This window comes from Mesoplodon bidens, assembly GCF_964165515.1.
Source record: "Mesoplodon bidens genome assembly, chromosome: 7".
Taxonomy (NCBI): Eukaryota; Metazoa; Chordata; class Mammalia; order Artiodactyla; family Ziphiidae; genus Mesoplodon; species Mesoplodon bidens.
Genome location: NC_138164.1, coordinates 7,833,072 through 7,858,738, shown reverse-complemented (window position 1 = coordinate 7,858,738; position 25,667 = coordinate 7,833,072). Strand labels below are relative to the sequence as shown.

The window sequence follows — 25,667 nt, the reverse complement described above, 5'->3', positions numbered from 1 at the left end:
GTGGGCTTGTTCGCATATGGCCTTCATTATGTTGAGGTACAATTCTTGTATACCTAATTTATTGAGAATTTTTATCATGAAGGGGTGTTGAAATTTGTCAAATGCTTTTAATGCATCTACTAACATGGTCATGTGATTTTTGTTCTTTATTCTATTAATGTGACGTATCACATTTATTGGTTTGCATATGTTGAAACATCATTGCATTCCAGAGATAAATCCCACTTGGTCATGATGTATGATCATTTTAATGTGCTGTTGAATTCAGTCTGCTAGTATTTTGTCAAAGATTTTTGCATTTATGTTCATCAGATATATTGGCCTGTAATTTTCTTTTTTTATAGTGTCTTTGTATCCGGGTAATGCTGGCTTTGTAAAACAAGTTTAGAGGTGCTCTCAAACTTTTTGGAAGAGTTTGAGAAGCATTGGTGTCAATTCTCCTTTAAATGTTTGGTAGAATTCACTCGTGAAGCCATCTCGTCCTGGGCTTTTCTTTGGTAGATGATTTTTGATTACTTTTTCAATTTCTTTATCTGTTATTGATTTGCCCAGAAATTCTAATTCCTCATGATTCTGTCTTGGAAGGTTATATGTACCTGGGAATTTATGCATTACTTCTAGTTTATCCAGTTTGATAGCATAGTTGTTCAAGGTAGTTTTCAGTGCACCAACTTGAGAGCACGTGTGGTGTGTTGGGGGCATATTTCGGCCAGTTGGTGGGTACTGCAGATAAGGTGTCCTGTGGTGTTCATGCACGGGCCTTTTGGTGGAGTCTGCCAGCCAGTTAGTAGGATCAGCAGCCAGGTTTTGAGATCCAAGAGGTGGTTTTTTGAGGTCCCTCCCCTTTTCCCTTCTTCTCACTCCCTCCAGACTATTCAGCCATGCTGATCCTCTCAGTGATATGAGTGGGATGAGACAGAAGTGAGCACTCTGGCAACATGCTGCAAGGCTGGGGAAAATGGGCACTCACTCCTTTCTCACTTTCCCCCTTGGGAGAAATTGTGGGCTGTGGGAGCCTCTCTTGGCACTCAGATCTTCCTCCCCAGGAGAGGGATGATGCAAGTGAAGTTAAACTGTTCTTACCCTGTTTAATGTGTCTATTCTTGGATATTTTTGCTTGAGTGGGGTGCTAGAATCTCCATACGGGACTCCCAAGTTTCCACAGAGATATTCCTGTCCAGGGATGCTTGTCAAAATCAAAGTTTCTGTGGGGTATGAGGACTGAATCTCCTGATCCACCATCTTGCTGATGTCATTGTCTATTTCTATTTATTTCTGTGTAACAAATAGCATAAACTTAGAAGCTGAAAAACTATACCTTTTTATTATCATATAGTTCTGTAGGTCAGATATTTATGCAAGGTCAACTGACTTCTCTGCTAGGAGTCTTACAAGGCTTAAATAAAGTTTTTTATTTTGTTTTGTTTTCTTGTTGTTGTTTTGCCAGACTGAACATTACCTAGAGGCTCTGAGAAGAATCGACATCTCGTTAAAGTTTTTGTAAGGATCCAGTTACCTGTGAATGTAGAACAGAGGTCCGTTTTTCATGCTGTTTGTCAGCCCTTTGAGGGAGTCTCAGTTGCTCTCCACAAGGCCTCTTGATCTTCAAAGACAGCAACAATATTACTCTCAATCTGAATCTTCCTCAAGCTTTGTATCACTCTGAATTTCTGTACTTTCACCAGGCATGGAAAACCTCACCTTATAAAAGGCTCATGTGACTAACTATGCTAGAATCTCTCTGATGGACTACTAAGTTCTACAGAGCTCTTCCTGTCCAGGGATAGTTAACAAAACTGATTTTTCTGTGAGGGTATCAGAGCTGGACTCTCCTATTCCACCATCTTGCTGACATCACTCTGTATTATTTTCTATCATTGTGTAAAGAATTACCATACACTTAGCAACTGGAAACTACACCCATTTATTGTCACATAGCCTGTAGGTCAGATGTAAGTCCATACAAGTAATCTCCTGAATCTATGGCCCAAAGATTAGTAAACTTCATTATATTTGCAAAATCCTCTTTGTCATTGAATTTATCATAATCATGGGGTTGAAATACGTGGCAAACATCATGGAACCATGCTGGAATTCAGCCTATCACAGACTGTGAAATATACCCTAGCCCTCCTTAGCACTCACTGCCCAGAACAGAACCACACTCAGCAACAGACACCTATCCATCACTCTCAGGACCTGAGATCTTCCCAGCTGGAAGCAGGATCCTTGGCCCAACTTCCCTGTGGCTCTAGCCTTATCGCACCCAAGTGGGCAAAGAAACCAAGCTTTGGCAGAGCAGTTCAACTAGCTGTGTCCCGTGATGAGATGAGAACACTCTGACACTGACCACCTGCTGTGAGGAGTGTGGCACTGGGGAATAAGGCTGTGTGGCAGGTCCATTTATCAAGCTGCCCTTAGGAGGGTTCCCACTGCACGTCCTTCCTTTCTGCTTGTGGAGCAGTTAGGAGGGCGAAAAATGATGCCAAAACAGAGAGTGAAGGGAGGGATGCTCTGGAGTACTCTTGCTGCTTGGCCCTGATACATCAGGAAGAAATTTTATACTGATGTCATCAGAGAAACTGACACAAAGACTCAAAGTCTTGAGCTCCCCAGTGCTTTCTGCCCTAGATCCATGTCCCTCCCCACTACATACATCATTCTTCCATGCCCCACACCCACACACGACTGGAAATATCCTGGAGGCTGAGCATTGACAGGTGAAAGAACATGGGTTTCGGACGCGGGTTCGTGCCCCGGTCCGGGAGGATCCCACATGCCGTGGAGCGGCTGGGCCCGTGAGCCATGGCTGCTGAGCCTGCGCGTCCGGAGCCTGTGCTCCGCAACGGGAGAGGCCACAACAGTGAGAGGCCCACATACAGCCAAAAAAAAAAAAAAAAAAAAAAAAAAAAAAAAAAAAAAAGAACATGGGTTTAAAATGCCTGGAGTCTCTGTAATGACCTATATTGGGAAAAGAATCTAAAAAACAGTGGATATATGTATATGTCAAACGGATTCACTTTGCTGTATACCTGAAACTAACACAACATTGTAAATTAACTATACACCAATAAAAAGTTTTAAAAAGTGATCTTGGGACAATAAAAGTTTCATACAAAAACATAAAATGCCTGGAGTGCGTTAGTGGCGGTCAGTGTTGATGGTGGAGATTAAAGTGGTGCTGGTAGTGGTGGATTATGCTGGTGGGGTGTTTACAGCAAGCTAGACAGGAGAGGTTTAGGGGCTGGTCCCGGCGGTTTATACATGTGGGTTTTATTATCAATGTTCCAGAAAAGCAGCTATTCAGAGTGTACTTTATGCATAATTGATGAAAAATATACAAAATCCACAAAACATACTGTAAGAAGATGCATGTTCCCAGTGGTGATTCGGGAAAAGATGAAGGACCAGTGATGAGGGAAGCCTGTTCATCCACCCATAAAGCAGCATTCCTTTTCTTGTGACTGCTACAGTTGGTCATTGGTCTGGACAAGGTTAGCAGGTTTCCAAGGTAGAACATGAATGAGAGGAGACATGGTGGGAGATGGCAGCTCAAGAAATGAGGCAAAATAGCCACACTCCTTGTGTGATGTTGGGGGAAGGGAGACAAATGACCATATGGAAGGATGTTTGCCAATGTGTGTGTATCTTGGGGGTGAAGTTAGGACTGATGATTCGACCAATCGTACAGGCAGAGAAGAGAGGTCACTAAATATAAACTTGTGTAAATACTTAGTCCTAATTTTTTAATTAAGCTTTTCTTAACTGTATTCTCTAGTTAGTAGTTGGAAAGAAAATGAATGTAAAGAATTGAACCTATAACCTAATGACTTAAGTGCTATATTCCCTACTTTCTTGATGGGGAAATTGAGGGCTGTAGATGAATGACTTGCCAGAGTCTCAAGCCAGTAGGTGTTGGAATGAGTCTTCAAACCCAGATTCATCTGATTTCTGAGTCTGTGCTCTGGCCAGGGCACTTCCGGCTTGGGTTTCTGCCTAGACACATTACTGAAAGATCTGATAGGGATTGGCGTGGGCCTGGAAGCTTGTGGTGGTTCTAGGCGCCCCCTGTCTGGCTGCTGCCCAGGTGAAGGTTCCTGTGCTGGGAGAGATTGTGCCTGATGACCTCTAAGTAGACTGATCATATAATTTACTCCCTAGACTGAAGCACTGGGGAGTGAAAGGGGTAATTTAGTATGTAAGCTTGGAATAAAGTCATGAATTAGAAGTGACTATTATACCTCTCCCAACTTTGGAAGTCTCACGGGCTCAGGATAAATTTAATATACGACTTTTATCAAGCTCTCAATTCCTGATCAACCTCTGAAGCCTCCTCTCCTGAAAAACCAGAAAATTTCCCAACACGTCATCCAGGAATGTGATGTATCATCCAGCATAACTCCACCATTTAAAATGACCGTTGTCTTCCAGTGCAACCTGATGTAGACATATTATGGAATGCTGTTTAAGAAACTTTATAGGGAGTTACCATATGATTCAACAGTCTCACTCCTGGGCATATATCTGGAAAAGACAAAAACTCTAATTCGAAAAGATACATGCACCCCAATGTTCATAGCTGCACAATTCACAATAGCCAAGATATGGAACCAACCTAAATGTCCATTGACAGAAGAATGGATAAACAAGATGTGATGTATGTATGTATAACGGAATATTACTCAGCCATAAAAAAGAATGAATTAATGCCATTTGCAGCAACATGGATGGACCTAAAGATTATCATACGAAGTGAAGTAAGTCAGACAGAGAAAGACAAATATTATATCACTTATATATGCAATCTAAAAAATAATACAAATGAACTTTTTTGCAAAACAGAAACAGACTCGCAGACACAGAAAACAAACTTATGGTTGCCAGAAAGGAAGGGGGGAAGGGATAAATTAGGAGTATGGGATTAACAGATACCAGTATATATAAAATAGGTGGGCTTCCCTGGTAGCACAGTGGTTGAGAGTCCGCTTGCCGATGCAGGGGACACGGGTTTGTGCCCCGGTCCGGGAAGATCCCACATGCTGCGGAGCAGCTGGGCCCATGAGCCATGGCTGCTGAGCCTGCGCGTCCGGAGCCTGTGCTCCGCAACGGGAGAGGCCACAGCAGTGAGAGGCCCGCGTACTGCAAAAAAAAAAAAAAAAAAAAAAGGGAACAACAAGGGTTTACTGTATAGCACAGGGAACTATATTCAGTATCTAGTAATAATCTACAATGGAAAAGAATGTGGAAAAGAATGTATATATATATATATATATATTTATATTTTACAGACACTTCACACATATATATATGAATCACTTTGCTGTACACCTGAAACTAATATAATATTGTAAATCAACTGTAGTTCAATTAAAAAAATTTTTTTAATAAAACAAAAAAGAAACTTTATGGAGAAGAGTGGATGAATGAAGGCCTGCCAGGAATGTGGCGCAGCATATTCTTCTTTGAGGTGATCATGGCCTTTTCTGGTATAGATTTCACTTATGATATTTCTAAACGATTTATGTGTGGTTTGGATACACAAATGGAACTATTTTAGTCATATAGCATCTCCATTTTATTTTCGTGCAATTAGATAGCTGTCAGGCATTTTCTAGTGGGGCCACATCCCCTAAACCTTTATTTGTTTACTGTAAGTACTCTGAACAGAACAGGTACATCATGCCAGAAGAATTCCATAGTCAAGCATCCAGCACTATCCTTCCCTTAGGAAACATCATCGGGATGTTTGAGGAGCATACACTTCCATGAGAAGATTTGACCACATCATTATTTTCTGCTTTTCACTCTCTTTTCCCAGGTTCCCCAGTGATAACGTGGCCCTTTACAATGTCACATTACGCATTGTGTACTATGCACTATTATTATCAATACATCCTTCAAGTTTGCACAGAACAGAGTATCTTCAGCGCAACAATGCTATGAAAGAAGAATTCTGCTCCTTGGCAGCTCCAATAATTTGCGTATATCCTGTTTCCTCCATTCTCTACTCCTTCCTCACCCTCTGTTCTTGCATAGTGATGACGGGGGCATGTGGGACTTGGGGAACCGTGTGCATCTCTGGAATTCCACTATCATGTTAGAGTGACCTGCTGAGCATACAGAGGACCCTGGGTCCCTCAGCACAGTTCCTCAGTGTGGGGACTGGGTAACAATGACATCGTTCATCCATGCACCCCACACTCCTGCAGAATCTACTCTGAATCATTTTTGTCTTCTGAAGGTGGTGAAGGGGAGTTCTCACGCATCATAGCCCTCCTCTCACAGTGTAGGAGACAGCTGGACTCTCAGTCTGTGGGTGCGTGGGGTTTCTTGGCCCTCTTCCTCCCGTAGTTGCCTTCTGGGCTGGCAGATCCTAAGCATTCATTTACTTGTCCTCTTATTCTTGTTTAGTCAGAAATATTACTGAGCGCCCGCTCTGTACCATGCATTGTGCAGAGTGCTTCTGGCTAATGGTGAACGTGACTGTCAAGGTCTCTGCCATGAAAGGGTTGTCTAGATGCAGAAGGAGAGAGGGGAAAGGGAGACCGCCACTGTGACCTGGAATGTTTTCTCTAGCGCCCAACCTGCACATTGGGATCTTGCTCCATGATCTTCTCCTTCCTTTGGCTGGATCTCCAAGCATGAACACTCTAGTTGGGGGCTTGGCTCTTTTTATTAAACATGGTGAGTGAGCTGAAGACACTTGAGAGAATATAAATGGTGAATTGTAATTAAAATATGACAAAAAATATTTGCACCCTATTTGCCTTGTGTGTCCCATCCTAGCATGTCCCACTCCATGCTGATGGCAAAGTATCTGCAAAAATTCTGAGTCTTCCAGCCCAGTCCTGGAGCAGTGTTTGCCTCTATCTATATACATCCAACTTGGTAAAAATGGATCTGCATTTTTAGGGGCTAGAAAAATAAAAGAGTTGAATATGGTAGAAATTGTTTTATACTTTGTAAAATTACGTAGGCATCCATCTAGCTCTAAGGCTTCAATTACTTTGTTGTTTGGATAGTATTTGCTGTGTATTTGTTTACTATGTATTCATGATAGGCTGAATATATATCTTTTTTTTTTTTTTTTTTGCGGTACACGGGCCTCTCACTGTTGTGGCCTCTCCCATTGCGGAGCACAGGCTCCGGACGCACAGGCTCAGCGGCCATGGCTCACGGGCCCAGCTGCTCCGAGGCACGTGGGATCTTCGCGGACTGGGGCATGAACCCGTGTCCTCTGCATTGGGAGGCGGCCTCTCAACCACTGCGCCACCAGGGAAGCCCTGAATATATATGTTAAATGATGTGTTTGCATTTGTAGCAGTGGCTGTAGATCCTTGTTTTGGAAAATGCTGAATAATTTTTGTTTTTACAAATATTATTGCCAACTACTCTCGCAACTGCCAATACCAATTTGGTCCTGAGAGGTGACAAAAACTCTCTACTTTCACCAAACATGAGTCAGGCTCCTCTGAGTACTCTTTTTGTCTAGCTCCTGACCTTGGCCCTGTCCTTGGCACAGATAGTCCAGTTTTAGCAAGAATCTTGCTGGGTCAGTTTAGTAAAAACTCTCCATCTTGATATGTGATCCAATTCCTCATTCCCTGCCTCTGTATCTTATCACTCTGCCCTGCCCTCAGCAAAAATCCTGTTGAGTCAGCCTAGCAAGATTTCCCATAGATTTGATGTTTCTTCTTAGTTAATTTTGCATCACTGACCCTCACGGCCAACCCTGCTCCTTGGCTATAAACCTTCACTTGTCCTTCTTGTATTCAGAGTTGAGTCCAATCTCTCTTCTCTACTACAAAACACATTATAGTGGTCCCCTGGAATAAAGTCTGCCTTACTGTTTTTAACAAATGTCATGAGTGTTTTCTATTTAGAAGAGGGCCATGGTCCTAAATATGAGTACAAACATTGGGAGGGGGAAAGGAAAGCAAAAGGCACAGGCTATAACTACAATGAGTGCATCCTGAGCCCTGAGACAGGTGTCAGCCCAGGTTGGGTACTGGCTTGGGCTGTGGGACTGGAGGGGAGGTGGTCACGGGGACTTTGGACACAGAGGAAATGGCTAGCTTAGCAAAGCCCGGCCCACATGACAAGCTCTTGTTCTTGGGCCTGGGGCAGTGGGATGTCCAGAGAGTAAAGAGTCAGGGACTGTTGAGGGGCCCAGAGATCTGGTCAGGCGTCATGTCCCCCACTCATCAGGAGGCAGCCTCAAGGGATCAGGAGGGACACCTGGGACATTTATCCTCGGAAGTGTCCAAGGGGGCTGGCTCTGTGGGAACGTTTCCTGGGCCTGCGTGGCTGTGAAACACCCACCGGCAGGTGTGTAAAAGGCAGCTTCTGCCCACAGCCCAGGAGCAGCTCAGTCCAGATTCCTCGGCTTCCCTCAGCTGCACACAAGAGCAGTCTGTCCCCACACTCCTGGACACCCTGCCCCCCGCTGCAGCCGCCTCTGCCTCTTCCCGCCATCCCAGGCTGACATGGACAAGTCCCTGCTCCTGCTGCTGGGAGTCTTGCCTTTCGTGCTCTTCCGAGGAGTGGGTGAGTCCCTGTGGTGGCTGGGCAGGGGGTGACGACGTGGAGGTGGGCTGGGCAGCAGCACCTGGATGGTGATCTGACCAGCTTGGGAGGGGACAACTCAAGGATGAGGTTCTGGGACGATCTGACCAGCAAGGATCTGAGGTCTCTTTCTGCTGTCCCCATCCCGACTGCTACCAGGGAAAGAGTTCAGGTTCCTTTCCAAGGTCTCAGAGTGGGGTCAGTCCCTCCCTGGGACCTCTTCGCAATGGGAGGTTTTGTGGCTTGCTGGAATGGCCCTAAGAGGCAGAGCCAATGGTTGCTCAAGACTTTCTATAAAGACACAGCCAAGGGGCAATGATCTACCAGGAACAGGTCCCTGAAAGGCTTATCTTGAACCAATATTTCCACTGTAAGTGACAGTATTTCCACTGTCACTTAGATATGTTCGGACATCAGATGTCTTTTGTGGGGAGGTATGGTAAGAAATTTTGTAAGACTGCATCCCCACCTTGGAGCCAGTACAGTCCTATGTCCCATGATATTCTGGCCTCTGGTGCCTGTATATAGATGCTCTCATTTTGTTCTGCATAATGGCATCATAGTGAGGGGGACAGCTTTCATTTTATTTTTAATGGAATCAAAATCCTGTGTAAAAGACCCATATCCTTACAGAATCAACAGTCATAATATGATGCAAACATTTCCAAGCTTTAAGCATATATTGGAGGAAGTATTTAGGATCATGTCTTTTCCTTGATCCCCTGGACCCTATCAGTGTTCTAGCCCACCTTAATATCAGCCATTCAGCTCTGGAATCAGCCTTCATGTCTGTTTTCTACAGCTTCAGATACGTTATGTATGGTCTGCCAAAATTTTAAGAAAGGTCAATGTTTGAGAGGCAAAGGCAACTGCACCATGGAACAAGGCCCTGGATGTAGAACCAGAGATTTCTTCATTTTCTCAGAGAAAGGTAATGCTATTAAGCCAGGTTCTTCTGGCTTGAGCTGGCACCTGACTCCTGACACTGGGTAGGGGCTGCAGTCTGAGGGAGCCCTCGCTGGGAGGTGGGTGTGTCCCTGGTCTGGAGGCCAGGCTTGGGGTGTCGGGGGAAGGTTCCAGGTATTGTTGTCTGGCACTGAGTGTCAGTGTCCTTCTCTTCCAGATGGATGGCACCTCGACCACACTGAATTGGACTGTTATGATTATTGTTCATCTTCAAATTTCTATTTTGGGGACCTGAAGATTTCAACCTTTTGCTGTAAAGGTCGAGATTTCTGTAATAAATATTATGGAAAGGGAAAAGAATGATAGGGTCACTAACAGCTGATTCCTTGGCAGTGATGCCCCCTCACCCTCTCTTCCTGGCATCTCTGGTCCCATATCCTCCACACGTGCTCCTGCAGAGCATGCTGTGTCCTCCTGTCTACTCCAAGTTTCCCTCCTCACTTCTCTCCTGGCAACTGGCTCCTTCCCACCAACATACACCAAGTGCTCTTAGTTCACCCTTGGTTCATCTCTCTGCTTCGTTCACATCTGCAAATCATCATCCCACCCTGATTCCTCACAGTCACCCTATTCCTCTGGCTGCCTGGTTTCTGATCCCACCAACTCAGAAGTGACTGCAATGTGCCCAGAAAGGTGAGGGGTACCATCTTATACATCAGGAGTTTGTGGGGTCAGTGGAAAACTCAGGAAAATGTGTCCAACTGGCAGATGGGCAGAGAGGCCTTAAAGTCTAAGAAGGTACCAAGGCCTAAGGCAGAAAAAGTGGGCTCATCTGATTTAGAAAGTGGAATAGGACCTTTGATAAGAGTGACCTTAATGCTTTTAATCAAAGAAACATTTTTTTCTTCTTGGTATTTCTTTCTTGGTGTTTACATTTGTTTAATGGAAAAATCCTCTCACTATAACTGTAGCAATGTATATTTATACATCTTCTCCTCTTCTATATATAACATTTTCTGCTCTTTTTGTCCATCTCCTTTTTTTTTTTTTAAGTTTCTTTCCATCTTTTTTCCTTAGCATATTCTTTCTCTTTTCCTTTGCTGTTTGCTATGGGAAAATGGAGATTATTATTTGTATTTTTATTACTAATTTTTGATTATTTCCCATTCACAATTTAAAACAAATTAAATGAAACCTTTTATATGTCTCTTGAAAAAACTAACAAGAATAAATTAAATCACTTTAGGAATCTTATTTAGTTAAAACATTTCAAAGTTACAAGAAGAATCTTCTAAAAATCTAACTTTCGGGCTTCCCTGGTGGCGCAGTGGTTGAGAGTCTGCCTGCCAATGCAGAGGACACGGGTTCGTGCCCCGGTCTGGGAGGATCCCACATGCCGCGGAGCGGCTGGGCCCGTGAGCCATGGCCGCTGAGCCTGCGCGTCTGGAGCCTGTGCTCCGCAACGGGAGAGGCCACAACAGAGAGGCCCGCATACCGCAAAAAAAAAAAAAAAAAAAAAAAAAAAAATCTAACTTTCTTTCAGAATATCAAATTTAAATATTTTAAAATAAATGTCCCCTTTAAATTTGAGCTGAGTTAGGAGATGGGAATGGAAGACAAGTTGGATTGTCCACTGAGGAGCATAGCCTAAGCCAGAGCCTTGTTATTAAAGGCAAAAATGTCAGCAACAACCCCATTAAGATCAATGGCAATAAAACCCAGCTCAAGTACTCCAGCCTATATTAAGCTGGGTGTACTTATATCTGGTTCCACCAAAAAGAACTATGGATGGGTCATGGTGATGGAATAGGACCAGTAAGAGGGCTTTTAATTATTTTAAAAGTACCTTTTATCACTTAACACCTCATAGGCTGGCTAATACCCAAAAAACAGAAAACAAAACTGTTGGTAAGGATGTAGAGAAATAGGAATGCTTGTGCACTGTTAGAGGAAGTGTAAAATGGTACAGCCACTATGGAAAATGGCATGATGATTGCTCAAAACATTAAAAGCAGAATTCCTATATTATTGTCATTAGTGTATCATTGCTATAACCAGCAATTCCAGTTCTGGGTATGTATCCAGAAGAGTTAAAAGTGGGGTCTCGAAGAGATATTTGCACACTCATGTTCATAGCAGCGCTATTTATAATAGCCAAAGGGTGGAAGCTACCCAAGTGTTCACCAAGCAATACTGTAGCTGGATAAACAAAATGTGGTGTGTGTATATATATATATATATATATATATATATATATATATATATATATATATATATATGAAGGAATATCATTCAGTCTTAAAAAGGAAGAAGATTTTGACACATGCTTCCACATGGATGAACCTTGAGGGCACAGTGCTAAGTAAAACAAGCCAGTCTCCGAATGACAAGTACTGTATGGTTCCCCTTATATGAGATTCCTCAAGGAGACAAATTCATACACAGGCGTACCTCTGTGCTTCACTATATTGCAATAGTAGCTTTACTGCTGTGGTCTTTACTGTGGTGGTCCGGAACAGAATGTGTAATATCTCCCAGCTATGCCATGCTTGTCAAAAAGAAGTGGAGTGGAGGTTGCCAGGGGCTTGGGAGGTGGGGAATGGAGAGCTGTTATTTAACGGATATAGAGTTTCAGTTTTGCAAGATGAAAAAGTTCTGAAGATCAGTTTCACAGCAATGTGAATGTACTTAACATGACTGAACTTTACACTTAGAAATGGTTAAGACGGTAAATTTTATTTATGTGTTTTTATCACAATTAAAATTTTGGATAACAAAAACAGAAATTAAAAAGATACACTTTTATCCTTTTCAATAAAAGTGAAAATAAAAACAAAACAACCCCCCCCCAAAAAACTCCTGCTTTTTGTTAACCTCCTACTCTTCACTGATGATCGATGGAAATTCTGTAGCTATTGTAGAAAATATGGGAAATACAAATAAGTTAACAGAAAATCAAATACTTCTGCAATGGGGCTGTACTTCCTGACTTGCTCCAAAGAGTAAAGCATGAAAATGGGAGGGGGGGACCTTTACAAGAAATAATCTGACAAATAGTTACTCAGTAGGTGATCAAGGTTAATGTCATCCATGATAAGGCAGGATGATATTATATAACCCAGGTCTAATAAAACATCAGAAAAACCCATATTGAGGGACATTATGCAAAATACCTGTTCCATACTCCTCAAAAAAGTGGAATGTTATAAAAAAAACAGGGAAAGTCTGAGAAACAGCCTCAACCCAGAGGAGGTAAGGAGACATGATGAGAAAATAAAATGTGGAATCCTGGAAGAGAAAACAGAAACTAGGCAGGAACCTAATGAAATCTGAATGCAGTACAGAGTTTACAGTTAACTTATCAATATTTTCTCATTAGTTGTGACAACATTTTCCTGTAAATCTAGAACTATTGCAGAATTTAAAGTTACTGAAAAAAACCACCCAAACATATCATTAGAGAGAAATGTTGTTATAATTTAGTGTATATCCTATTGGCCTTTTCATGATAAGTACACACACACACACACACACACATTTTTAAATCTTACAGAGTAAGATCATACGTAGATCATACATAGATCATACATAGAATATGGATATTAAATGTCAACTGTAATCAAATGTCATCTCCTTCAGGAGAGGTGTTAGGAATCATACTCCCAGTCCCCCTCTACCTTCACACCTACCAGGCAGGAATCATCAGAGCAGAGGCTTATCAGCCCCTTCAGCTTATCCAAGGCCCCTGGGAACTGAAGTCCTGTATGCAGGGACCGACTCCAGATACTGCTCTGAATGCCAGCACCCTAGTCCAGGGGTTGAAAAGGATCTTTTCAACTAGAACTTCCTCCCATGGGCAAAAAAGAATAGGAAGAGCCCAGCAACCCTCACCCCCAAGGAAGCCAACAGCCCTACCCTCCACTGCCACCTGCAGGACCTCTGCAGTCTTGGCCATGGAAGACCCCTGCCAAGTCTGGTTGACATCAACCTCAGCTGACTGGGCTGCGTGGAGAAACTATGCCACAGTGCCTTCTCAGGAACAAAAGATGCTCATCCTACACAGCTGGTACCCTCCCAGCCACCTCCAAGTGAAAGCCTTTCCCCACTGAAGCCAGTGCAAAAAGAACGGAAGAGGTGACTGCACCCGCCTGCATGCAGATGATCAATGCAAAGCGGTCGGAAACATGAAAAAGCAAGGAAACATGACTCCATAAGAACAGAATAAGTCCTGTTCTGCTCCTTCCAGCCTGAGGTTGATTTTTCCCAACTTTACACCAGGTAAAGGAACGACAAAGGCAAATAAAAGCACCATAAAAACTCCTACCATTTTGCAGCTTTTTTTTTTTTCAATTGGGTATTCACTTGGTTGCTGTATATTTTTGTTTTCCAGAGCTCCTATAAAATTATTTTAGCCAGTCTCTAGTTATTGTTGTTGTTTTAATATTTCATGTGGGAATGAGGGTCTGGAGCATCCGCCTTCTTGCTGGTGTCAGTTCCTAGACCACTTACTTTAAAAAAACAGAAAAGTCTTTGGGGACTTCCCTGGTGGCACAGTGGTTAAGAATCCGCCTGCCAATGAAGGGGACACGGGTTCGATCCTGGTCCTGGAAGATCCCACACGCCGCAGAGCAACTAAGCACGTGTGCCACAACTACTGAGTCCCGAGTGCTACCACTACTGAAGCCCACACGCCTAGAGCCCATGCCCCACAACAAGAGAAGCCACTGCAATGAGAAGCCCACGCACCGCAACAAAGAGTAGCCCCCGCGCGCCACAACTAGAGAAAGCCCGCGTGCAGCAACAAAGACCCAACGCAACAAAAAATACATATATATATATATATATATATATATATATATATATATATAAAATATATATACTTATGAAGGGTGTAAAGTCTGTGTCTAGACTTTTTTTTCTTTCACGTGGATGTCCATTCGTGTTCTATATTTTGACAATATACTACAGTCCTTTAATTAAAAAAAGGTTATTTTCAATTAAAAATCTCACAGTGAAAATCAGCCTTAGATGGACACTCTGATGAGGGAGAGGCAAGCATTTAAACCAAGGTCCTTATGACATTGAGTCTCAGATTTATTCTCTTCTTCCATTCTCTGTGAATTGACGTGTTCCACATATGACTAGTTTGCCACTGCAAGTACTTAGTGCTTGTGTTATCTCAGTAGACCTTTGTGATGTTTGACAGTTTTTCTTTTATTCCCTGGCGCTGGGGAGCAAGAAAGTTCTGTTGTTCTGTTAAATGTCTGTTCTGTATCCCATATTTCTTGACGCGTCTGTACCTGGGTCATGGACTTTTCACATATGGCCTCCTTTTCCATTTGGGGGTTAGATCTGACCTACTGGGCGTGTTCTCAGAAACAACTCTCTGTCACAGTCCTGCATCCACAAAGGGCTTTCAGTGCCCAGGGAAGTGTTCTTCTTCCAGAGGAGTTCATCGGGGAGGGAATAAGAATGCTCAGTGGCATTAGGTGTGGGTGGTGCGTTTCAGTACAGGCTACATGGGTAACTACATGGAAAACAGAGTGCTTCAGGAGGTTGAGAGAAAGGAATCCATGGGTTCATGATTAGAAAATAGACATGGATAAGGAAATAAGAGCATGCCAGTATATCCCAGACACACTAGAGTAGCACTGGTGTATGAAATCTCTTACCCAGCCCCTGGCCCACTCTGTTGGTCACTAAATCTCAATTCTCCTAGCAAAGAGAGAAAGGGCTGGTATGGTGACATGTCCTCAAGCCCCGCAGTGAATCTGAGAGGTGTTGAGAGGAGGAACAAGAAGTTCTGATCTCAGAGATTCATGGCACCAGTAGCAAAGTTGATTAAAATATGAAAACTGCTATGGTGGCCTCCTAGGGTCATTTCACATTCCAGCTAGTATAACCTCCAGCCCTCTGCTACAACCAGAGAAATTCACCTCCTCTGGATATACCATTTTCTACTCTTTAATTTGACCATCTTTGAGATCTAGGTCATTCCCACTTCACTGAGAAAACCTCCCTTATAACCATCCCCCTGTTTGTGCTAAGGTCTCTGGTATACACAACTTGATGCTGTTGCAGTGGTCCACAACCTTTTTGGTACCAGGGACTGGTTTCATGGAAGAAAATTTTTCCATGGACAGTTGGGAGGGGGTGGCGGGGTGGGGAATGGTTTTGGGGTGATTCAAGTGCATTACATTTATTGTGCACTTTATTTCTATTATTATTACAACAACTCCACATCAGATCATCAGGCATTAGAACCCAGGGGTTGGGGACCCCTGCTGTTGTGAACTCACCTTGTTTTGTCTATAATCTTTTTTTCCTTCGGGCTAAGTGGAGGGTTGCTTAGAAAAGGGAGTATTTCTTACATTTAAAAATATAGATATTTATTTATTTATTTAGGCTGCACCAGGTCTTAGTTGCAGCACGTGGGATCTTTTAGTTGCGGCATGCGGGCTTCTTAGTTGCAACATGCATGCAGTGTCTAGTTTTGGGAGCTCAGAGTCTTACCCACTGGACCACCAGGGAAGTCCCTTCTTACATTTTTAAATAGAACTCCAGGCCTACCTTGCCCCAGTAAGCTAGGCAATTAGTGTGCTGTCCATAAAACTTGTTAAATTTGAGAATACCCTCTGGGTCACCTGTAGTTGGAACAGCCTAGAGCAATGTCCTAGGGCAGGCAGGGGAAAGGAATGGGTGGTGGAAGAGGGATTTGGAATGTTGCAGTAGGTGGAAAGTTTCAGATTTGTTCCTCTCCCTTCCTTTCCTGTCCCTATTAAGCACTTGGCTGAGTGCATAATAAAGTGGCTGGTAGGCTGATCTTAGCAGACAATGTCCCAGTTGCAGGGAGCTCAAGTGTTACCTAATCTCTAACAGAATCTGTTTCAAGAATCAGTGGAGGTAAAAGGGAAAAGCTACCTGAGCTGGGTCTCCTTCTGCTTTACATAGAAACTGGTAAATCCTTGGGAGGTGGTTTGAGGATGTTTACCTGTTGACTTAGACTTAACCTTGAAAAATACTTAGGCAGGGCAGTCTTTTCCCTATTCCTTTGGGTCCCGCAAGCTCCAACTAATCCTCCGAGGAATAAGGTCCAGTTTCACATAAGAAGCTTCTTCCATCTTCTCTCCTTGAGAGCTTCTTGAATCCTTGGCCTCTGCTGGGGACCCGATCTGATATGTAAGCTTTCCACACCCCCTACACTACGGTTTATATGTGGGGTGAAGATGCAGGGACTCGTGGTCAGCCTGAGAACTATCCATCCTGATCACACCCCTGGGGCTTCAGCCCAGGCTCTGATACCCATGGAAATGACCTGACTCTCCATCTTATATGTAATGCTTGTAGCTGGCAAGAGAATGCAGGTTGAAAATGCAGGTAGTATGGCTCTGTGGAGAATAGTCAGTCTCCCTTTCTGATGGTTTGTTGTTCCTCTGTCTAATGTAAGAGAGAATTAGATCATCTCCATAGTTCTTCCTGTTCTGTCTATCGTTCTAAGATATATTGGTGCCTAGAGCCAAGCTCCAAGGGCAGAACATCTTCAGGGCTCCCAGGTGACTTCTGCTCTGTTTGGGAAGTGACAGTGAGGCTTCCCTTCTCCCCTAAGCATCATCTTTCTTCCTGCAGCTTTAGCTCTCCAGTCTAAGGAATGTGAATTCTACAAAGATGGGAATTGTTGGAGTGAGATGACATGCAAAACTGCTAATGGTATCTGTGTGTCTGTTAAAACCTTTTCTTGGCCATTTCATGGTAAATGTGTTCGGTGATCAGGGGGATTCTGGTGTAGAGCTGTGGAGAATTCCCCTTTTCCTTCAGGACTCAACACCTTTCTTTAAGACATGATATTTGGATACAGGGAGTCCATTGAGGTCAGGGGTTAAGGATCTGAGCCTTAGGATAGGGTCATCCTTTTGGGGACCCTAAAATTACGTCAAGGGGAGCGGGGACCAAGTGGACCTGGGGCTATTCTCATCACTGTACCCATCCCTTCATGGGTCTCCCCAGCCACCATGATTTTCTGGGTCCAAAAGCTCTTAGACCTTCGGGTACTTACGTGTGCTGTTTCCACACACTTCTTCCCAGTGGCCTCTGCTCTGTGTGCCTTGTGCTGCTCAAACTTTCACCTTGAATTACAGTCATCAGCCCTGGAAATCTTCTCTGACCCTTTGTTCTATCCACATGCCTCTCCTCTGTGTTCGCATTGGCTCCCTGCCAAGTCCACCTCATAATATTTCTTACCATGTATTCTACTTTCCTGTCACTTCCCCAGTCCTTGGACCTAGCGCAGGGAGTGGGTGTTGCTCACCACTCTACCTCTAGTACTTTTCATAGATCCTGGAACTCAGCAGGTTTTCAGCAAGTGCTTTGTGCCTCTCTGGCTTGGAGGGAGAAGCTGCTGTGTGCTCTCAACAACTAGAACCACAGCTCCCCCTGGTGGTGCCTATTCCCTAGTGTTAGGGAATCCTGGGAGAAGAGCCTCGGATAGGACTTTTGAGAGGGGGGTGGCAGGGCTGCCATTACAAAGCCTGTAGGTTCTATAAATCTCTTTTTCCTGAAAATAGTCATGGCTCACCACAGACCTGGCTTTTGGGAACAATTTGTTCTGCTTTTTTCTTTCACAGGGAATGTTCTGAGGAGAACAGAGACGCTGTGTTCAACTAATTGCCATAAGGAGGTTTTTTTAGAGTACTGCTATGGACAACCTGCTGTGGATTAAGGGATTTCTGCAATTCCCTCCCAAAGCTATTTGCAACATAATAGTGTGTGTGTGTGGGGGGGCAAATTGTCTTAGCCTCTCCCTCCTTTCCCCTCAGGCTTATCTCTGTTCTCTTCAGGATTCATTTTTAACCCGTTAGGTGTTCTTCATGTATCACTCTCTCTGGTACATTGACCTTGGGGAAGTCTCTTCTCCTGTTTTTGTCTAGTCTCATTGCCCATGCAACTCATGCCAGTTCTCCACAACTCCCACCCCCAATAAGCATGCACAGAGCTGCTTCTATTTTAGTAAATCCCTTTGTGATGCAGAAGGAAGATGATGGCACAGACAAATGAATGAAGATGTTATAGACTTTGGGAGAGAAAAAGAACATTCAACCAAGGTGAAACCCATTTTGTTTTTTTGTTTTCTTGAGATATAACTTGCAGACCATACAGTTCACTCGTTTAAAAATGTACAATTCAGGACTTCGCTGGTGGCCAGTGCAGGGGACACAGGTTCAAGCCCTGGTCCGGGAAGATCCCACATGCCGCGGAGCAACTAAGCCTGTGCGCCACAACTACTGAGCCTGCGCTCTAGAGCCCGAGAGCCACAACTACTGAGCCCGCGTGCCACAACTACTGAAGCCCGTGTGCCACAACTACTGAAGCCCGCGTGCCTAGAGCATGTGCTCCGCAACAGGAGGAGCCACCGCAATGAGAAGCCCGCGCACTGAAACGAAGAGTAGCCCCCGCTCTCTGCAACTAGGGAAAGCCTGCGCACAGCAACAGAGACCCAACACAGACAGAAATAAATAAATTTATGAAAAAAAAATGACAATTTAGTGGTTTTTGGTATATTCACAGAGTGATGCAACCATCATCATGTACCTGTTACCTCATATCCCACATCAACATACTCCAAATTGTCTTGACTACAGACCCCATGGAGGTAACATAATATGCGTTAAATAGATGTTTATCAGCACACTCCTTTCCTGTATAACTCTCTTCTAAGATTTCCAGCACAATCAATCTACCCCGATTTCCAATTGTGCAATGTTGTTGTGGATTCTAAATTAAAATAAATATTCAAAACTTAAAAACAAAGAGCAATGGTGATAGAGAGGTTGAAGAAGAGAGAATGGAAGAGCTAAAAGAGAGGGAAGGTGAAAAGAGAGGAAGAGAGGAAAGAAATGTCTATCAGTTAAAAAAATGGGTGGGAGTTGTGGAGAACTGGCATGAGTTGCGTGGGCAATGAGACTAGACAAAAACAGGAGAAGAGACTTCCCCAAGGTCAATGTACCAGAGAGAGTGATACATGAGGAACATCTAACGGGTTAAAAATAAATCCCTCCTCCGCTTCTTCAGCTTGTGATCTATTTGCCCACCCCATCTGTGCCACGATCTCCCTTCTGATTAATAAGACATGGACTAAAAGCCAGAATCAGCTCTGTTCATGTTTAATAGAAAGAAACACCAGCAATAAAGACATAGACTGAATAAGCAGTGAGCATATCTTAAGGGAAACTCCTCATGCAGGGTAAATGATGATTCTGAAGGGAGTGAACAGAGATAAGATTCAATGAGGAGGCAGTTTGTTTGGACACCTCATCCTCATCCTAAGGCATCCTCATCCTGAATGACTCAGTGGGGTCATTGCAGAAATCAAAGTGGTTCAGTGTATGCCCAGCATGCTGAAAAAAACAGAATTTATTTCATAATTGGAGCAGTTTTTCTCACAGCTGTTCATCTCATCCACCGTGCAAGAGAAAATCAGACCCAAAGTGTCACAATGAGAGCCAGGCCATCAGCCATAGAGAACTATTGTAAGGTGGGCAACATCCAATCTCCCCTAGGACTGGACTTAAAGAAGGAATATTCTACAAAGGTTACATGCCCCATAAAAGGAGTCCTGCTTTAAGTCCTTAGGAAGTCACATCCTATGAAAGACCCAGTATCCAAGATACTGTCCTGTCAGAGAGACCCATCCTTGCTGGTGGAATAGATTGGCCTCTCCCTCAAAACCATTTGCATAACAAGCACTTTCTGGAAAGTGGGCTGACCACTGGATGAAGAGTGGTGGGCAACAAAGAATTTCTTTTTCTCTAGGATATTTCAGTATATTGGGGGAATTTTAGACTGTTAGGATACTGTGTATTTAATAACAGGGAAATTAGAAGAACTGAAGGTGAGCTTGGGCTCTTAGGAGACCCACGGTGAGACTGAACCCAGGATGGGGGAACAAATTCCCACTGAGGCAAAACTTCAACATTAGGTGCCTGATCAGGGTCACCCCATACCCAGGACTTAGCGCCTCACTTCCTCTTCTTTAAAAGGAAGTGTATTCAGACTTTAAAGTGTATTCTTCTTTAAAAGGAAGTGTATTCCCAGTGTATTCAGACACCATGCCATATAAGAAACTGATTTGAGTACTGGGGAGAAAGTTGGATTCTCCCATCTCTAAAAATTAAGATCCCGTACTCCATTTATGACACTCTCAAGACTAAACCATGGAAATAACCTAAGTGTGTACACACACACACACACAAAGGGATATTATTCAGACATAAAAAATGAGGAAATCCTGCCAATCTGTTGTGACAACATGGATGGATCTCCAGCGCATTATCCTACGTGAAATAAGTAAGACAAAGACAAATGCTGTATGATCTCACTTATTTTGAAATCAAAATAAACAAACAAACTCATAGAAAAAGAGATCAGATTTGTGGTTACCAGAGGTGGGGGTGGGGGAGGGGATGGGATGAAGGTGGTCCAAGGTACAAACTTCCACTTATAAGTTAAATAAGTACTAGGGATGTAATGTACAACACGACAATTACAGTTAATGCTGTATGACATATAAGAAAGATTTTTTTTAATGTTTTAATTAAGACTATTTTTTAAAAGCAGTTTTAGATTCATAGCAAAACTGAGGGAGGTTTAGAGGTTTCCTTTATACCTCCTACCACCAAAATGCACAGCCTCCCCCATCATCAATGTTCCCCACTAGAATGGTACATTTGTTACAGCTGGTGAACCTACACTGACACATCATAATCACCCAAAGACCAGAGTTTACAGTATAGTTCACTCTTGGTGTTGCGTATTTTATGGTTTGGACAAATGTATAATTATGTGTGTCCATCTTGTGAGAGATTTTTCACAGCAGTGTTGATCAAAGACATTCTCAGAATATTCTCATGGATGGGCTGACAGTCTTTTTTTTTTTTCAGCTCTTCCGATGCATTCTGTGCAGATAACTAGATAACGCACATAACAGAAATCAGACAGCCTACACTGGAACACACCACCCACAACTCATGTCCTGAAAGCACTCATTTTCCTTCACCAGATAAACAGTTCTGAAAAATTAACCCCTTCCTGGGCTCTAAGAGCCCTCGGCAGATGCCAAATAGTGAGTGAAGTGAGGCTATGAGGAGGTCCCAGATGGCTGCTTCTGAGAGCATTTACATCAGCTCAGAGGTTTTAAAAGGCTAACAGGCATAGGGAAAGTAAAAATAAAGGGTCTTTTTGATCCCCAGTTTTTTAGGGACAGGAAGCAGACTGAGACAGCTGGGAACATGGGCCTTTTCTTTTGGAGAAGGAAGGGTGATTCAGAGAACTGAGAGCCCAGAGGGCAGAGCTAAGATCCACAGAGAATCATTCCCAGTCGCAGGACTGACTACACATGAGAGGCTGGACTTCAGAATTGTCAGGGACCAGTGACTGCTACGTACCTCACATTATCTCCTTTTGAATGGAAGTGTTTATTACAGTTATTCTCTCTCTATCTTACACTTTTATGTTAAGTGTGTGGAGAGCAGGTACCTGACTCTTTAGTTTGCAAGACCCAAAGAAACACACCCGAGAAGCCTCGTCCACCCCAGGACCTGACTTAGATCACAAGATTCTGGATTTTAATTTGATATTGCAATGGAATGGGATCGAGGACCTAAGTAGACATTTCTCCAAAGAAGACATACAGATGGCCAAAATGTGCTTAATATCACTAATCATCAGGGAAATGCAAATCAAAACCACTGATATATTACCTTATACCTGTTAGTATAGCTATTGTGAACAAAAGCAAAAGATAACCAGTGTTGGTGAGGATGTGAAGAAAAGGAACTCTGGTACATGTTGATGGGAATGTAAACTGGCACATCCACTATGGAAAGCAGTATGGAGGTTCCATAAAAAAATTAAAAATAGAACTATCACATGAGCCAGGAATCCCACTTCTTCAGTGACATTTTAGGACAATAACTGTAGCAGTAAGGTAATACCTTACCCTATCTCCTTATCCTCCTTTAAGCAAGTCTCTATACATCTCTTCCAGAAACAGGGTCAAAGTACTTCCCTCTCTGTTCAGTGGCTTCCTCAAATATCAGACATTCAGAATCATGGGAGTGAGGAATTAACCCTTTCCTGGTTTTATAAATTAGTCTTACTCTCTGATCTGGTGATGTCCTCAAACCTGGTGCTCGGTTTATTTGTTTGTTTGTTTAGAATAATAAAAGTAAAAAGAGCAGACTCAGAGTTTCTGACCATGCACTTGAGAGTCAGAAGGGTGAATCAGATGGGTGGTTAAAAGTGGTATAGGTTGAGGGGCAAAGCACCTCACCAACAGGACAACCAGACTCTCCCCTCAGTGTCATTTATTTACTTAACTCCCTTTCTCTGTTCTTCATTCTCTCTCCTTTATTTTTTAATCTTCATTTGTCTCCCTGGCTCTCCCTCCCCAACTCTCTTATCTATTCTAAATAATTGTCTAAATGTGGAAATCCAGCACATCTGGAAGGGGAGGGGAGCTGGAAGCATATTTGATAAATTCTGCTAATGAACCTAGGAGAATTCTACATAGCACTGAACTAACTGATTAGCACACCCATTTAAAACCTATTATGCTTTTCTCCATCCACACTGTAAATGCAGTAAATATTTGGTAAAGGATGATGGGTCAGGGAATAGAATTGGAATCCTTATATTATAGCAATTAATAATGCAGACTGTCTTCAAACATCAGAATTTAAATCCCAGTTATAGCACATATTAGCTCTATGAGCTTAGACAAAGTACTTTAAGTCTATGCTTCCATTTTCTCATTTGTAAAATGGAATAATGACAGTATTTATCTCATTGAGCTGTGATGATTTTTTGAATGATGCAATACATGTAGAGTGTTTAGAAGAGTGTTTGACAATTAGCAGTTGCTTAAAGAACATTTGTTATTCTTATTTGGGAAGGCAAATTACTTTTTATTTTCTACATGATTTAGAACACAAACACAATAAAAATTAATTATAAATCTATGTTATTGGACACACAATATATAAAGATGTAATTTGTGACTTTAGTAACATAAAGGGGTAAAACTGTATATGAGTAGAGTTTTTGTATGCTAATGAAGTTAAGTTCATGTCAATTCAAATTAAATAATTATAACTGTAGGATGTTAAATATAATTTCTATGGTAACCAAAGAAAATATCTGTAGAATATACAGAAAAGGAAATTTAAAAGAGAAAAGTGTTCACTGCAAAAAAATCAACAAAATGCAAAAGCAGATAGTAATGGAGGAAATGAGAGATAAAAAAAAGCTATAAGACATACAAAAAACCAATATCAAAATGGCAGAGGTAGGCCCTTCCTTGTCAGTAATTACTTTAGATATAAATGGATTAAACTCTCTAATCAAAAGGCAGAGATTGGCAGAATGAATTTTAAAAAACCGTTATCCATCCATATGCCGTGTACAAGAGACTCACTTTATATCTAAAGACACAAACTCAAAGGATGAAAAAAGATATTCCATGCAAATTGTTGCCAAAGGAGACCTAGGGTGCCTATACCAATAACAAAATGACCTAAGTTACAAGAAATAAAGAATGACATTATATGTTGATAAAAGGGCCAATTCATTAAGAAGCTATAACAATTATAAACATATATGCGACAAACAACAGAAACCAAAATATATATAGCAAACTTTGACAGAATTGAAAGAAGAAATAGACATTCTACCTCAACACTTTACCTTCAATAATGGTAGAAAAACCATATAGAAGATCAATAAGGAATTAGAGGATTTAAGCCAACACTATAAACCAATTAGATATAACAGGCATATACAAAATGTATATGCCAACAGCAGGATATACATTCCTCTCAAGTGACATGGAATATTCTCCAAGATAGATCATATGTTAGGCCCCCATGGAAAGCCTCCCTGTTCTGAGGACCTTTCCAGGCCTAGAGTGTCAGGAGCCTGATGGGATTTAGGATCCTGGACATTTGAGAAGTAAAATGACTTGGAGACTTTTGCCAGGTCATGCTTTACCCAGTATCCCTTCCTTCTTATCTAGTCCACTGTGGAAACAGCCCATGAGTTCCCCCAAATATAGTCTTGTCATTCATTAGAGTTTTTATTGTAATGCATTCAGTGCCCCCAGATGTCCCAGTGCAGCCTCCCCCACTTTCCCACTCCCTAGACTTGGAGTTTGGCTCCCAGCCAGAAAAGCAGAACCAGAAAACCAGGCCTGGTTGTCTAACTTGGGCCCAGACAGTATTTCAAAGTTGCACTACATTTCTTTTTCATCCATAGTTTATTTCTCTTGGGCCTCTTGGCTCTCAGGAGGCAATGTGGGTGGTGGTTGAGCGTGAAAGTATTTCTGGATCTTGATGTTTTTTTAAAGAATGATGAGCAGAATGCAGTCAAGAGGAAGTCCCTGAACATTAGGTGAATATCTCAAGCTAAATCCTCTGATGCGATGGAATTGAATGGAACCTCATCCTTTACTGATAAGCTATTGCAGTAGCTTGTATTACAACAGAAGAACACGTTTTTCTCCCACTTGGTGATGTGTATATACTCCACACATCTTCTTGGGCAGCCCAGGATAGAATATCGGTAGATATATTCTGAAGAGGGTAGGGGAATAACAGAGGTCCAAGTTAGACTTGGGATGTGACAAGGAATGTTTTCAAGTGAGCAGTCCTTCCCTTCCCTCCTGTCCCCTTAGGCAAAGCCTGGACTTGAAGACCCTTCCACAAAAAGGGCAGTCTCCTTCCAGGGAAACTTGATTCTGCTCTCAACACCCACATACATTTACAACAAAGGAGCTGTAACAGATATACTCTACTAGGGATTCAGTCACTGAATATCAGAAATGGAAAGGAATTTGGAGATCATCCATTAAAACCCAATCATTGTACAGGTGAGAAGCTGTAACTCAGTCAATTTCCCCTCTCTCTCCATTCTCCTGCCGTCATCTCACCTCCGGTGAAATGTTGAGAATATACTTCTTTGGTCTGGCATGCAAAATCAGGATATCTGGAGTGACAGGAACCTAAATTCTTTCTGCAGTTCTTGCCAACAAATTCGTCGCAGGAGGTGCAAGAAATAAATTTCATTGTAGGATCTGGACAATATGGGAGAACCATGGGATGAGAACAAGGGATGCCAGGTAGTTAAGGGGAAGAGAGAAGGGCTGCTGC

The 25,667-nt window shown here is 42.6% G+C and overlaps 1 protein-coding gene across 3 annotated transcripts in view; it reads right to left on the bottom strand.

The window, feature by feature from the left end:
* Positions 1–19,745: 19,745 nt before the first annotated feature.
* The window catches only part of LOC308620132 (uncharacterized protein), a 42,199-nt gene continuing 36,277 nt past the window's right edge, over positions 19,746–25,667 (bottom strand). The window contains exons 6-7 of one of the 3 annotated variants that reach the window (XM_081239449.1): positions 25,448–25,591; positions 24,439–25,091 (exon numbers count right to left, since the gene is read on the bottom strand). In XM_081239449.1, the coding sequence (XP_081095575.1) occupies positions 24,919–25,091; positions 25,448–25,583 (309 nt within the window). In that variant the 5' untranslated portion in view covers positions 25,584–25,591 and the 3' untranslated portion in view covers positions 24,439–24,918. Of the gene's footprint in view, positions 19,863–24,438; positions 25,092–25,447; positions 25,592–25,667 lie in introns of those variants that run through there. The other 2 variants (XR_014016290.1, XR_014016291.1) reach the window with 2 other exon arrangements.